The following is a 14,278-nucleotide window of genomic DNA, read 5'->3' on the forward strand; positions in this document are numbered from 1 at the left end:
TTGGACAGAATCATGTCAGGGCATATATTCCATTCTATTTTTGGCCCCCCAAATGGACGAGACCTGGAGGGCAGTCTTGGACCTCAAGGCACTCAATCTTCGTATCTATAAATGCTCCTTCAGGATGGAATCTCCACCAAGATCCACCATTTCCTACATATCCAGGCTATAGAACCAGTACCTTGGACAGAATCATGTCAGGGCATATATTCCATTCTATTTTTGGTCCCCAAAAAGGATGAGACCTGGAGGGCAGTACTGGACCTCAAGGCCCTCAGTCGTCACATCCATAAATGCTCCTTCAGGATGGAATCTCTCAAGACCATCAAAGGAGGCAGTGAAAGACCTATAGTTTTTAGCTTCTGTGAATCTATCAGAAGCGTACCTTCATGTCCCAATCTACTCGGGTCATTGACACTTCCTCAAGTTCTGTTTCAACAATTTACATTTCTAGGACCAGGCAATGCCATTCAGGCTGTCTTCGCCCCCAAGGGTATTCACAAAGGTCATGATAGCCCTGATAGCACACATGCATATGCAGGCATTCTGCGTTTATCCATTTCTGGACAACCTACTGATCCAGTCAGCATCCCTTCCTCTTGCTCAGAAAGATGTCCATAAGGTCTTCCTGAAGACCTTCTACCAACAGGATTTACCAGACCACTTGGATGGCATTTTCTCAATGGCCCGGAAAGAAGGGGCTTCTTCCCAGCATGGTGGGTGTTCCAGATGTGTTGGCATCCCTACAATCCGGCTTGGAATAAGGCCTCTGTCCTAACACACTCCATAGACAAACTTCGGCATTAGCCTCCATCACTGAGATTAATGCTCCAGGCGCCAATCTTATTCACCTACACATTTGATGCTTCCTGAAGGGAGTGAACAATCTGGCCCCTCCCCCAGTTCACAGATTCCCATCATAGACCTCAAACCAAGTTCTCAACACACTCAAACAGACACCTTTCGAACCACTGTGAGAAGCATATCTTAAAAATCTCTCCTTCAAGGTAGTCTTCCTGATAGCAATCACTTCAGCCAGGAGGGTTTCAGATTTGGCGGCACTATCAGTCCATAAGGAACTTTGTGTCTTCCAACCAGACGCGGTCATCCTGAAGTTAGATCTGATTTTCATTCCTAAAATCAACTCCACCTTCAATCGTTCCCAACCAGTAGTACTATCATCCTTCTATCCTTCTCCAGTACACTCCAGGGAAAAAAACTTGATGTACATAGCGCCCTACGTACTTTCATCCATAAGACCAAGGCATTCAGGATGTCTGATTCCCTCTTTGTATCCTTCCATCCATCCACCTTGGGGAATAAGGTTGCCAAGTCTTCTCTCTCCAAATAGATCAGGTCTACCATATCCCTATGAGTCCATGCACATTCCAGTCCCCTGGGGCATTACTGCCCACTCAACAAGAAGTGCTTCTATATTGGCGGCATTCTGCCAGTGCCCCCATCTGTCAGGCAGTGACCTGGTCGCTGGTCACTCAATTCATTAAAGCATTACAAAATCTCATCCTTTCATGCTGAACAAGCAGCGTTGGGCCGCACTGTTCTGAAACAAGTTGTGTAATCTTCCACTTCCCTCCCTAAACCTATTTCTCTGTTTCTGCTTAGGTATGTCCCTATATTCTAGGGTGGGCACTGATTATGTTGGAAAAAGAGACATTGGTCTTACCTGTGAAGGGTTCTTTTTCACCATAAACAGAACTCACCCGGTTCTCCCATAGAAGCTTTCTCTTCAATCCAGGCTCCCCTCCTGCTTATCTGGGGAGATCTTCATCTCTTTTTTCATGGGCAGTGCCAGTAAGGGTGACGGAAGACTCCCAGGGTGTCAGTCCTTCCTTTGCTGTCCTGTATATTGTTTATCTGTGTTAACTTATTTCTCACAAGCCCTTTTCAGCTCTCTCTCTACTTATCATGGCATCCTTCATTACGAAAGTCAGGAACTGGGGCTTTGGGGCTCCTCCTCCTACTGGCTGGAAATTCTGCTGTGATAACCTCCTGTCTATGCCTTAAGCATGCTGGATATGCAACCCTGTATTCTAGGATGGGCTCTGATTATGGTGAAAAGGAACCCTTCACAAGTAAGACCAATGTCGCTTTCTGCTGCATTCACATCAGGCCAATCAGGTTCTCTCCAAACTAGGGTTTGAAACCTTCTTCAAACCCTGATTTTAACCTCCAGTTTGGAGCTACACTATGGTTTCCTTGAAAAAGGGAGGAAAAGGGGGTATAGGAGAGAGCAAGCAGCATGCTCCCAGTCTTCGTGAGAGGACTGTTTTTCCCCCCAGGAGTACCATTTATCAAGTCTGCCTGACACTCAGGCCAAGATATTTCCTTGAAAGTTGGGAAATTTCAGTCATTGACCAAGTCTTCTAACTTTCAGTATCACTTACTGTGGGGTTAAACAATTCCCAGGAGCTAGCTTATCATGCTGTCTGGAAATATAAGTGTAGCATCCGAGCTAGGTGATAGATGGATGAGACCAGAAAAAGGAGGGAGCAACCTGCCTTACTCCTAGCTGCATTAGTCCACTGCTTGCCTGAGACAGATATGATGCACATGACCAGAAGGAGGAGAGAACCATCTTCCCCCACTTTGCTCAATCCTTAACATGTATAGAATTACACTGCTAGTTGCTTTCTCAATTGAAGATTTTTTAGTTTTTTATTCCGGCATTGTTTCTCTGACATTTGAGTGAATTTTTATTCTGTTTTAATTCCTGCCACTGTGAAATTCCACCCTACTTCCACTTATGCCCTCTGTGATACTGAGGACTGTCCAGACCAACTCTACCCTTGTGTTAGAGTTTTGTTCACACATAACAATTTCCCCTAAGCTCTCCCAGCTCTCTGTTGTCCTTGAATCCTACTTTCCCCAAGAATATGTCTCTAAAGACTGAAGAATCCTCAAAGACATACATTGGGGGCAGCAGAGGGAAGGGAGGGCTAGGAAAAATTCATGCACAGGCAACATTCTTAAGTGAAGGCGGGATAGTCTGGATTAGTCTGCTCAATCTGTTTAAGCTGGTTTTTAGGCAGGATTGTTTTTGATATTGTCTTTGGCTATTGTCTTTACTTATGTTTTTCCCAGCATGTTGAGATCTTGATTTGGGGATAAAGGCTGATTTTTTCTGAAATAATTCATTAACCTGTTTTCCGCTGATTCACTACTCAGCCTATCTCAATGGTTTCCATATTTCCTTGCATCATTTGCCAAGCTTGGTCATTTTGCTGTTTGTGCTCTTTGCCTTGGTACCTTTTATTTGCTAACCAAGTACTACACTCCCCACACCACTGCCGAAAATTGGGGTGAGCTACTCTTTTGATTGTTCCAAGGTGTGAAGTTGGAAAACATTAGAATTATGGTGAGGAGCCGGTTTTCCCTTAGAAATCAATGGCAAGCTTTTAGTAGGTGTGTCCTTTTTAATGTCCTTTAACATAAGTCACCTTGGTGATATCTATATGAACTTTGGCTGGTATGTTCCCTTGGAGGGGTTCTTGAATGACTTCAAATTCCATGTAGATTGGCTACATTAAAGCTATAGACAGAAAAGCTATACATGGGGAAAATGGGGTGGTTCCCCCTCATTGAAAGCAGTGGGTGTGCAAATGAACCAATCAGCAAAAATGTGCAGTTTTCATGATGTCACAAGGAGTGTTCTCTTTTTAAAAATCTGTATATGGAATGAGTTCTGGGTGGCAGTATCAAGGCAGTGTGCACACTCATGCATTCAGAGTGGGGCCTTCCTGATTCAATCTGAGCAGGATCTAAAATTTACTGAGCGGACATCAAAAAGCTTGTGAGTGTGCGCGCGCCTTGGAGGGAACCACTGTTCTCTCTAAGTTATGCACATGCTCACAAGTTTTCTGATGTCTGCTCAGTTAATTTTAGATCCTGCTCATGTTGAATCAGGAAGGCACTCTGAATGCATGTGCATACACAGTGCTTTGATACTGCCACCCTGAACAAAACTCATTCTGCACAGAGATGAGAAAAATTAGAGGGACCACTGGAGGGAACACTGGTCACAAGTATGAATTCTCAGGAATACACACAGACACAATCAATATCATTGCACAAAATGACAAATAGAGAATTAAACTTTTTTTGCATGCAACTTGTGTCACGTGTGTGTACCTCCTCTTCCCTTACCACTGGCTGAATTTCACAAAATCTTAAATAACATTCTTAAGTGAAGAGGAGAAAAAGTTATCCATGGAATGTTGATGACATTCTCTTGTGAAGGAAATAGGTTTGGTTGGAAGAAACACATCTCTCAATAGCCACAAGAGGGCCTGTGCACCACAGACCATACAGGCAGGAGGAGGGTGCTTATGATAAACTTGACACAAGTTTTAGGAAAAAGAGAAGCTGTGTATTAACATGGTGAGAAACCCATAGGATTTGGGCATCAAGGAGTTGCAGAGAGGGGAGAAGAAAATAAAAAAGGATGAGGAGGAGCTTTTTACCTAAATGGTCTGGGTCTTGAATACTTTGGCAGTTAGTTCATCCTATAACTTGGGGCACTTCAGACAGTTGAGTCCCTGACACCAGCCAACCTCACCTTCTTGATGATGGGATTCTTGCCTCAAGGGGTGATTGGGCAGATATGATGCAAGACAGCTCCTGAGGTCTGGAGGCATGGTTCTATTTAGAGTTCCACTATTAAGAATGATGAGGTTTGCTGTTACTCGAATCAGGGCTTTATCTGTAGGGGTCTCCACTTTATGGAGTCAGTTAGCTGCGTAGCAAGATTGCTGGTGGCTAGGCATGTACACAATCCGTGGTTTGAACTACGGTTTGAGTACCTGGGAGCGGGAATTTTAAGAAAGAGGAGAGCAGGTCCATTGCCCCATGCAGTTTCCCATCCCATTCAGCAACACCATGCTGACCATACTACATACACGTATAGGTCATCTATCTTCTATATTTATATTTAATTCTCTTAAACATAGCCGTCGCTAATTCCATGCGTGGCAGCTCTTGTGAGAGTTTGAGAGCAGCTGCCTGGATAGCGACAGGGATGGGAAGGGGAGAAAATAGCGGGGAGCGGGAGGTGGCGCCAGGCTGTCCCAGTTGCCAGGAGAAAGAGGAGGTGGTGGTGGCGGTGGTGGGCGGGTTGGCTTGGCCTGGCTGCCGGGAGCAGGTGGAAGAGGAGGAGGTGGCGGCGGACCAGCCTGGCTCAGCTGCTGGGAGCAGGAGGTGGCAGGCCGGCTCAGCTGTGAGGAGGAGGAGGAAGCGGGCCGGCCTGACTGCCGGGAGGATGTGGCGGGCTGGCTTTCCGGCCGGCCCACCACCCAGAAAGCGCCGGGGGGTAAAAAGGTGGGAGAGAAGAAGCAGGCCGCTAGGCCAGAAAGCCTAGAAAGCCAGATCAGGTGTTCTGGCAGGGATGGGCGGGGGAGGAACAGGCAGCGGCGGTGGGTGGGCCAGCCAGAGGTGCAGGTGCTCTGCACCCAGCCCAGCTAGTTTCTTTTATTAATCATCATCTTTATTGAGTACTTACTGTAAGCTGCCAAGAAATTATTTGAAATACGCAGATAAGCTTTAAGAATAAATAATACTTATTATTATTTTAAAGAGTTTTAGGAACCCTCCAGGGTTACTGCGCAACTTGAAAGGTAGCCCCAATCGTGTGGTGCAACAGGGTTACTATGAAATGACTTAAAGCCACATCTGGGCAGGCAGCACTGCATTTCTTCTGTTGGAAACTATTTTTCCCTTGAGTGTGCTAGAGTGATGAGGAGCAGGGAAAGCCTCCCTCCTGAGTGCCAATAACTCTTCTGAGAACTTTGCCAACATCTCTATTTGAGGGGGCAACCTACCAGTTGCTGGATCCCTCCATGGGTTAAGATGTCTGTATCAGTGCAGTCAATGGATTAGATAGGAAGGTAAGTGGGTATAGCACCATGGGGTGTGCAGAACCATGCAATTGTCTTGGATATCGCTGCTTGCTAAAGTGAACCTTGACGTAACTGGATATACAAATGTGCACAGTTTTTGTTTTGTTTTTAAAAAGCAACTCTTGTTTTTAAAATGTTCATTTTTGTCGTAATATAATATTAATAGCAGTTTGGGGCAGGGGAAATGACTTGGCACACCAAGGTATCAAGTTGCCAGTTTAATTTAACTAATAAATGTTTTCACCCCTTTGGTAAATGTTTGCATTGACTTTTTGCATTGCTCTTCACCTGCCATTCTCATACGATTCCTGTTTTCTAAGTGCAATATGTTGCTTAATATGAAATATGATTCAGTCTGTGAAATTACTTTTCCGGTGTGTGTGTGTTCATCTTTCAAGTTCATAGTTTTAGTTTTGGTGCTTTTTATTGCTTAGATATTGTGTAATTTTGTGGTAAGATAAGTATTTTAAGCAAGTTATTTCAAATGTCTCTCACTAATAATGTAGTAACAATTTTTTTTCATTTTTACTTTTCCCTTTCTCTCATTTTTATAGGATCAAAAATTGCCACAGTAATTCAAGGAAATGTTAAACTGCAGAGTTCTTTTTTACGAATGTAACAATTAAAAACAATGGACAGATGATATCAGTTGAACTGCATTTGGCAGCTGACTTTATCACAGTAGCAAGCAACTGCGTTACCAGTGCCAAACTGCAAGGATTTTTATTACCCTAGCCGCTGGGAATTATGTACAGAGTCTCAGTTATACGTGTGGCTGCAGTTTTTATGTAGATCACTTTAGGGTCTGTAATCATGTCTGTTAGTGCGACAGAGAGTGATCTTCCTAGGTTTTTTGTTGGTGGTGAAGATGGAGATGAGCTTTTGGATCGCATTGGATCATCAGAATTTGAGTCCTTCTTTGAGCATGAAGATGAGGAGTATGATTCTGTATGTACTGATCTTCAGTGACTAATTTTATAAGCTTTAAAAAGTTACTAAAATGTTAACTGAGAAGTTAGATGATTGCAAGAGGCATTTCAGCAAAGTATTTAAAAACATGCCTAGATGCAGATGTAAATAATTATTTTAGCATTGCTACCTAAATAAAATTAATCAAGTTCTGTCTGATTTCAGTAGTTCCTGCATTATGTTGCAAGTACAATTGGTTGTTTTGTGCTTAAGTACTTTTCAGTAAAACAGTAATGAAGCTTGGAGGCTTTTCTGTGAGTAATGTTGTAAATACTAAGCTTAAGAAAGAAACTTTATAAAAATACATTTTTAATTCGGCTTTGAATCACTTTTAAAATTGTGTTGGCAAAGAAGAATATTTAAAGTTAAAAAAACCCATATAAAATCCTAATTTAAACTGTAGTTGAATCAAATTGTATTATACTCTGAATAGAAACTGAAGAAAATATTATGTTTTATAATATCCAGAATTTATTTTATTGTTTCTTAGTCTAGTAGTTTAAATGTCAGTTACATGAACATTCTCCAGCTTCAAGTATCATCTTGTATATAAACTATTTAGGACAGAATCCAACAAGTACTGTTGACATGCAGCTTCTGTCAATAGCTGCATGGGCACGCTTCAAAGTTCCATAAAAATTAATGGAGGCTATGAATTATGCCCTGTTGGACTGTGCCCTATTTGTACTTCCATGTTTGTACAAGGTACTTTATTCTGAAGGGTGGTCTTACATTTACATAAACAATCATGTTTATAGATGGTTATGAATAGGACATAGCTAATTGTTTTGTGTATGATTTCATTTTAAAAATATCCCTCAACTAGTGTTTCCCTAACTTTGAGTTGCCTTGAATGGTGGTATTGTTGCAGCCATGTATGTCAGTTAAGTCCTTATTCCTCACATGGGAATATTAAATCAAATTAACATTTTAACTTGTTTTAGTTTATATATCTAAACTTGAAACACTTTTTAAAGATTGTGTTGACGGCTGGTATACTGTAGTGACGAAGAGACTGAGCCACAAGTCTGAACTTTTCTGGTTTGATTGTCCCTCTGTCATGAACAGTTTAAGATGGCTTTAGGCAAACCATTACCATTCAGTCTCGGAATGTTTCCCCAGATGCAATATGGGGACAATAATTTATTTACAGGGTGGTTGTAAAAATTACAGGATAATTAATGTAAAGCTGTCTAAATAAAAAAATGCTATACAAATGCTAAGTATTATATTGCACAGGAAATGAGTCCTTGATTTCAGATTGCATTCTCTATCTTTGGAATTAAAATGTGTGTGAGCAAGGCATAATAGATAACACTTCATAAGAATATAACAGCATTGTTATTTGCTTAATGTTTAGTGGAAAACATTGAAGGAAGATGTCCCCCAAAGTCATGCTGTCATTGACTTTATTTCTATTATTATTAGCCACCAGAAAGACAGATCGTGGTTGGAATATGTTCTATGGCAAAGAAGTCCAAATCAAAACCGATGAGTGAAATTTTGGAGCGCCTTTCCATGTTTAAGTATATCACAGTAGTAATATTCGAGGAGGATGTGATTTTGAATGACAGTGTGGAAGACTGGCCTTTATGTGATTGTCTCATTTCTTTTCATTCTAAAGGTGATTTCTCTTTAATCACAGCAGTGTACTTAATGGCTAGGATCCAGACTAAGTTAGTCATGAATAAGTACCATTGAAATAAATAGAACACACTAGTTCTTAGTTTCAATAGAAGTTTGTCATGGCTAACTTAGTCTGAAGGATTCCGCTTAGTGTTTTCACACGTTTACGTATTAATTCTCAATCTTGTGAATTACTTTTTATCCTTAGATACATGTAATTTTAATTGTAAAACAATGTTCTTTTTATTAAAATGGTAGTATTTAAAGGCTAATGCTGTATCAGTGCAAAGATGCAGGCATGCAGGAAGGTCATGTAGCTGAGTGAACGCTCAAAGCTGCTCAGTCTTTGTACTTTTGTCCAAGCATACTGCTTGTACAACAAGTATAACAGGTAGGTTTGCATAAGTCTCTGCAACATATGTGGACCGAGGAAGAGGCTTCATAGAAGGGGCATGCCACATATAGTGCTGGTGCACTCTGTCTGGAACAGAAGCTTCTGATTTCATGGAACTAGCTAGTGCAGTGTTAGTCTGGATGTCAGTCAGTAGTTTTTTTGTTTTTATTTTATATAATATAGTGTGTGTGTGTGTGTGTGTGTGTGTGTGTGTGTGTGTGTGTACGTAGACTGTCAACTATGTCGTAGTGATGGAAGGAATCTAGTGATCATATAAATCCATATTTTTATCCTAAGTAAAAGAATAACTCTGGGAGCTAAGTTCATGTTCCACATTCACACGTATAACAATCTTCCAACATCTTTTTTTTTTTTAAGTAGTGTAAAGCTACTTTAGGGAGAGGGAAAATGGGGCAGAGAAGTGGAGGAAGGAAACTCTTTCCTTACATGCTGTTTCCCTGCTCCAAATCACAATTTCCAAAGAGAAGTCTTGCAGGAAAAGGTTTACATATACTCTTCTTCTCTCACCACTTCCCTGCTCGAAATTCTCCTATCCCAAGGCATCTTTGCTTTTTAAAGGAAGGCATTGGGGTATGGATAGTCATTGGCATGTCATGAGTAGTTCCAAAAGTCTCCTTATACAACAATATTATTGCCTGCTGACAAAATTTTCAATTGTTGCTTTTTCTGTTTCACCAAAGTTAATTACAAAGCAATAAATTAGATGAACTAAAGATTTACTGTTGATAACACAGTACATGATCTTTGAAATGATCCATGTTCCCTCCCAAAATAGGTTTTGCGCCTGTGCAGTAATCCCCGCCTAATTGCATGCGAGGCGTGACCATTATTTTCAGCGGGAGAGTGCCTTCTTAGTTCCTTCTCAGCAACTGTGGCGTTCACCTCATGAAGGATGTGCTCCATTATTTCTCAGTTACTGATAGAAAAAGATTTGATAGTTATTTTGACTTTGGACAATGGACTGTGTCTCGTTTCTCCTTTTGGATTTTGTCTCAATTTTGGCCTTTAATTGGATTGTTTCAGATTTCTCTTTCATATTTCATTTTGGTTACTGTTCTAATGGACTCTTTAAAAAACTTTCAAGAAGTGTGCTTCTTGTAGAGGGGTACTACCTTCCTCTGACAGGCATGACGAATGATTAATTTGCCTGGGCAAACATCACAACATGATCTCCTGCAAGATTTAAGACCCATCTGAAGATGGCTTTATACAAAGACCTCCAACACCAATACCAAGATCACTGCTACCATTGACTTCAGTGTCATTGATGCTGGACGTCTGTCGAGCCTAGGGATCGAGGTCAACACCTTCGTGCTTACCAAGATAAGTAACAGGTGCCTCACTCTGAAAGAGACCAAGGGGAGGTGATGTTTAAGAAGCCAGAGGTCATTAGCAGGGGCGATTGACGGCATCACACAAGCAAAACCAAAAAAAAGAGAGAGAGAGAGAGAGAGAGAAGACTCTCCGAGCATCTCAAGCTTGAACCTCTACCAGATGCCGACATCAACAAACCAGCCATCGGGATTGGCTTCTTCGGAGAAAGTTTTGACATCGACCTCAATGCAGTTCCCACATACACCAACTCCATCCACTGTCCAAGATGGGCATCATAGTTTTCAGAAATCTCCAGATGCTGCAAGATCCTTGACATCAGGCTCGGCACTGGCATCAGCTTCAATACCTACAACGGCCCTAAAACTAGATTGGCTGCACCAGCATCGCCATTGACGCCACGATCAACGACCACCATGCTGACATCAACAATGTCAATGTCCAAAATAAAGGAAACCCCTAAAAAGACAGCCATTTCTAATGTATCTCTTATACCAATAGATTTTTCTCCATATGTCTCTCCGTTTCGTTTGGACTGTGATGATGGCTCTGACCAGAGTAGAGGATGACATGTTTCCCAGGAGACATCTCCGATTGTACCTGACAAATCCACTTCCAGTAGCCTTGCATATCAAAGGTGTAGGCAACACCTTTGTGGACATCCTCAGCAGACCTGAATTTCTCCTAACAACACGAATAGGAGATAAATCCTGGGGTTCTCCACAACATTTGAGGAACCCCACTAATAAACCATGTCAAAACAAAAAGTGCAGCCTCTACTGTTCCAGGGCAAGCCTAGGGAAGGACTCAATGGGAGAAGTCTTCCAAATGCCATGGACTACCTATTTTGTCCCTTCCCCTGCTCTCCAGAACTATGAGCAAGATCTTACAAGAGAACACAATACATTCTACTTACCCCATGGTTTCCCATCCTACTCCACCTGTCATGGGGCCAACACTTTTGTCTTCTTTACCACCAAAATTTCCTGTTGCAGAGACCAGGCCATATCTTCCACCAGAACCTCCAGGTACTGAACCTAATTGCCTGGAGGCTCAACCTTTAGATGACATCCTCCTAAATCAGAGGAAAGAATAAACAAGACAAAACTATAAATGAAGATGGAAGAGGTTCACACACTGTGCTGCTATTAAATGTTTTGATCCCTACAGGGCTTCAGTTCGTCAAATCCTTTTATGCTTAACAAGTCTAAAGAACTTGGGACTCTCTCCAGTTCCTCCATAAAGGTTGATATGGCCATGCTCTCTGCAAGACAGAGCCTGTTGAACCTTGGAGTCTTTCATTAGTCCTATCCACACTTACAGAGGCTCCATTCAGACCACTAGCCTCTTCTTCCCTTAAGTTTCTACCTTTAAAGAATGCATTCTTGATTGCCATTACATCAGCAAGGAGAGTCAGGGAACTAACAGCTTTTTCCTGACAAAGTCATTCTAAGGATGAATCCATCTTTCAGACCCAACATAGGTCTGAAATAGCTCTGAATTCAATTTAAACCAAGACATAGTCTTATCTTCCTTCTTCATTAACCCTTCTACTCTTCTGGAGAAGTCAGTGCACTCCTTGGATATCAGAAGATCTCTGCTTTATTATATGGGCAGAACAAAGGCTTTCTGAAAGTCCAATAAACTATTTATCTTCTATAAGGGATGGACAAAGGGACATCTTGTCTCCAGACAAACATTCTACTGGCTGGTAGAATTGATCTTCATTTGTTACAGTAAACAAGGTGTAAAGTCTTCTCCCATAGTCAAGGCACATTCAACTAGAAGTATGGCCTCTTCAGCAGTCCACATGTCAGGCATAAGCGTGACAGACATTTGTAAAGCAGCTACATGGTCCTCAGATCTTCCTTTTGTAAAGCATTATGATGTGGACATCCACTTGGCAGTGGAGGCCAACTTTGGTTGGGTAGTTCTAAAAAAAGGTGCTCTAACTATATCCTAGTACCCACCACCATTCAGGTGAACTCGCTGATTACTCACTTTGTGAGGGAACATGGATCACCTCAAAGATAAACAGGTTGGTTACCTGTAGTGGCCGATCTTTCTAGTGATCCATGTTCACTCACAGCACCCACCCAGCCTTGCCTGCTGCTAGGATACTCCCTCAGTAATAATGGCTTACCTTACTTTATCCATCGCAGTGGCTGATCAGGAACTGAGAAGGCACTCTCCCGCCGAAAATAACAGTTGCCCATCGCGGGTGATTCGGTGGAGCTGTAGAGCACCTCCTGGAGCTATGGAACTCTTCCGTGGGGTTTACTATGCAAAACCCATTTTGTGAGTGAACATGGATCACCAGAAAGGTCACTTGTTAACAGGTAAGCAACCTGGGTTGTTGTTTTTTCTTCAGTTGACTGGAGTAAAAATTATAGGACAAGAGTTTCGAAAGTGGAATGGCTGAAACTGAAGATACTATATATCTAGCTGAAAAGCAGATACCATTTCTAGATTAAGGAATTAAAGAAGTTTTTAAAAAAATCTCTTTGGCAGAGGTCAATTGTGAAAGCAATAATTGCAGTACACCTCCCTCCACTCCCAAAGATCTGCTTAAGTATAGGAGTTATGAGCTAATGCTTCTTAAAAACATTTTGTTTAGGGTTTCCATTGGACAAAGCAGTTGCCTATTCACAGCTCAGGAATCCATTTGTTATTAATGACTTGGATATGCAGTATCACATACAAGACAGGTAAGTATACGAAGCATGTAGCAAACAACAGAATTCAGCTTAATGTCTGTTCCAGTTATTTGGTCCGATACAAATTATCATCATGACAGCAAAATGATGGGAAAATAAATATGCCCCAGGGATAAATAATGTATATTTGTCAAACCTAGACATTTTGTAAACAAAGTGAACGCTCTAGGCTTTATGTTCATATATAGTTGTCCTAGATTATGTGTTCACATCTCCCAGCCTTGTGTTGGGTTCAAAGCTAATGCAAATACAGTCAAGATTTTGTGTTCTCTTTGATAGTATTCAGGGCATAGATATATTCATAAGCTCATCATCTAAAATAATTACAATTAAATATGTTAAAACCTACTTCAATGCTGTTTAATATCAGTCTTTTTCTTAAGCTAGCTGAGTACATACAAACTAGGAAACTTTCCTTACATTATTTTTAAGCTGAAGTCCTTTTAACTGGAGGTGTCAAGGATTGAGCCTGAAGGCATATATCCTACCACTGATTTATGGGCCCAGGGTAACACAGCGGTTAAGAAAATGACCTGTACATTGGGAAATTTCAGTTTAGCCATTACTTTGGAAGATGTCCTTGTCTCATATCCAAAGGTGCTCTCTCTGTCCCATATCCACTCTATAAAATGATAATAACAAATTGGCCATTAATAAGAATATAAGAAGAGCCTTAGTGGATTAGGCCCAAGGCCTATCTAGTCCAGCATCCAGTTTCCCACAGTGGCCCACCAGATGCTTCTGGAAGGCCCACAAGCAGGCATGCCTATATGTTCTCTTTGTGCTGTTGCTCTCTGCAACTGGTATTTATGGGCATACTGCCTCTGAACTTGGAGGTAGCCTGTTCTTACAGAATGGTTGTCATGAATACAGAAATAGCATAAGAAGTGCTTTGAGCAATTAGAAAATTGTTATGCCAAGCAATGATACATTTGTTTGTTGGCTAAAATCTGAGCAATGAAGGACATAGTGCCAGCACTAAGCTCAGTAGCTTCTTGCGCTAAGTCTGGATCTTGTGTTCCATACTACTGTTGTGCTACTGCAAACATGCTTGCACAACTGTGGCACATCTCATTTGTTTTAAAGGGAACTTTTGCTCAAGAGCACAGTTGCACAAATCTGTTTGTAACGCAACTATATGTTCTCGTGCTAGCTCAACTTTGCTTGTTGTGCAACCGTTTCATTAGTCAGGATGTCAGCCATCAGCAATAGTGCAAGTTTGATTAGACAATCGCTGTATGCAATTATATGGCAATTCTGTGATTTCATATAGGAGTTCTTTATGTATTTCATAGCTTAGGTTCATT

At 41.4% G+C, this 14,278-nt stretch overlaps 1 protein-coding gene across 39 annotated transcripts in view; it reads left to right on the top strand.

Annotated features, from left to right (window-relative positions):
* Positions 1 to 14,278, top strand: part of PPIP5K2 (diphosphoinositol pentakisphosphate kinase 2) — a 152,545-nt gene that overhangs the window by 21,044 nt on the left and 117,223 nt on the right. For all 39 annotated transcript variants that reach the window (XM_053300886.1, XM_053300890.1, XM_053300892.1 and 36 more), the window contains 3 exons: positions 6,467 to 6,860; positions 8,310 to 8,505; positions 12,872 to 12,962. In XM_053300886.1, coding sequence (XP_053156861.1) covers positions 6,726 to 6,860; positions 8,310 to 8,505; positions 12,872 to 12,962 — 422 coding nt within the window. In that variant the 5' untranslated portion in view covers positions 6,467 to 6,725. The remainder of the gene's footprint in view (positions 1 to 6,466; positions 6,861 to 8,309; positions 8,506 to 12,871; positions 12,963 to 14,278) is intronic.

The sequence above is a fragment of the Hemicordylus capensis genome, chromosome 2 (genome assembly GCF_027244095.1).
Source record: "Hemicordylus capensis ecotype Gifberg chromosome 2, rHemCap1.1.pri, whole genome shotgun sequence".
Classification (NCBI taxonomy): Eukaryota; Metazoa; Chordata; class Lepidosauria; order Squamata; family Cordylidae; genus Hemicordylus; species Hemicordylus capensis.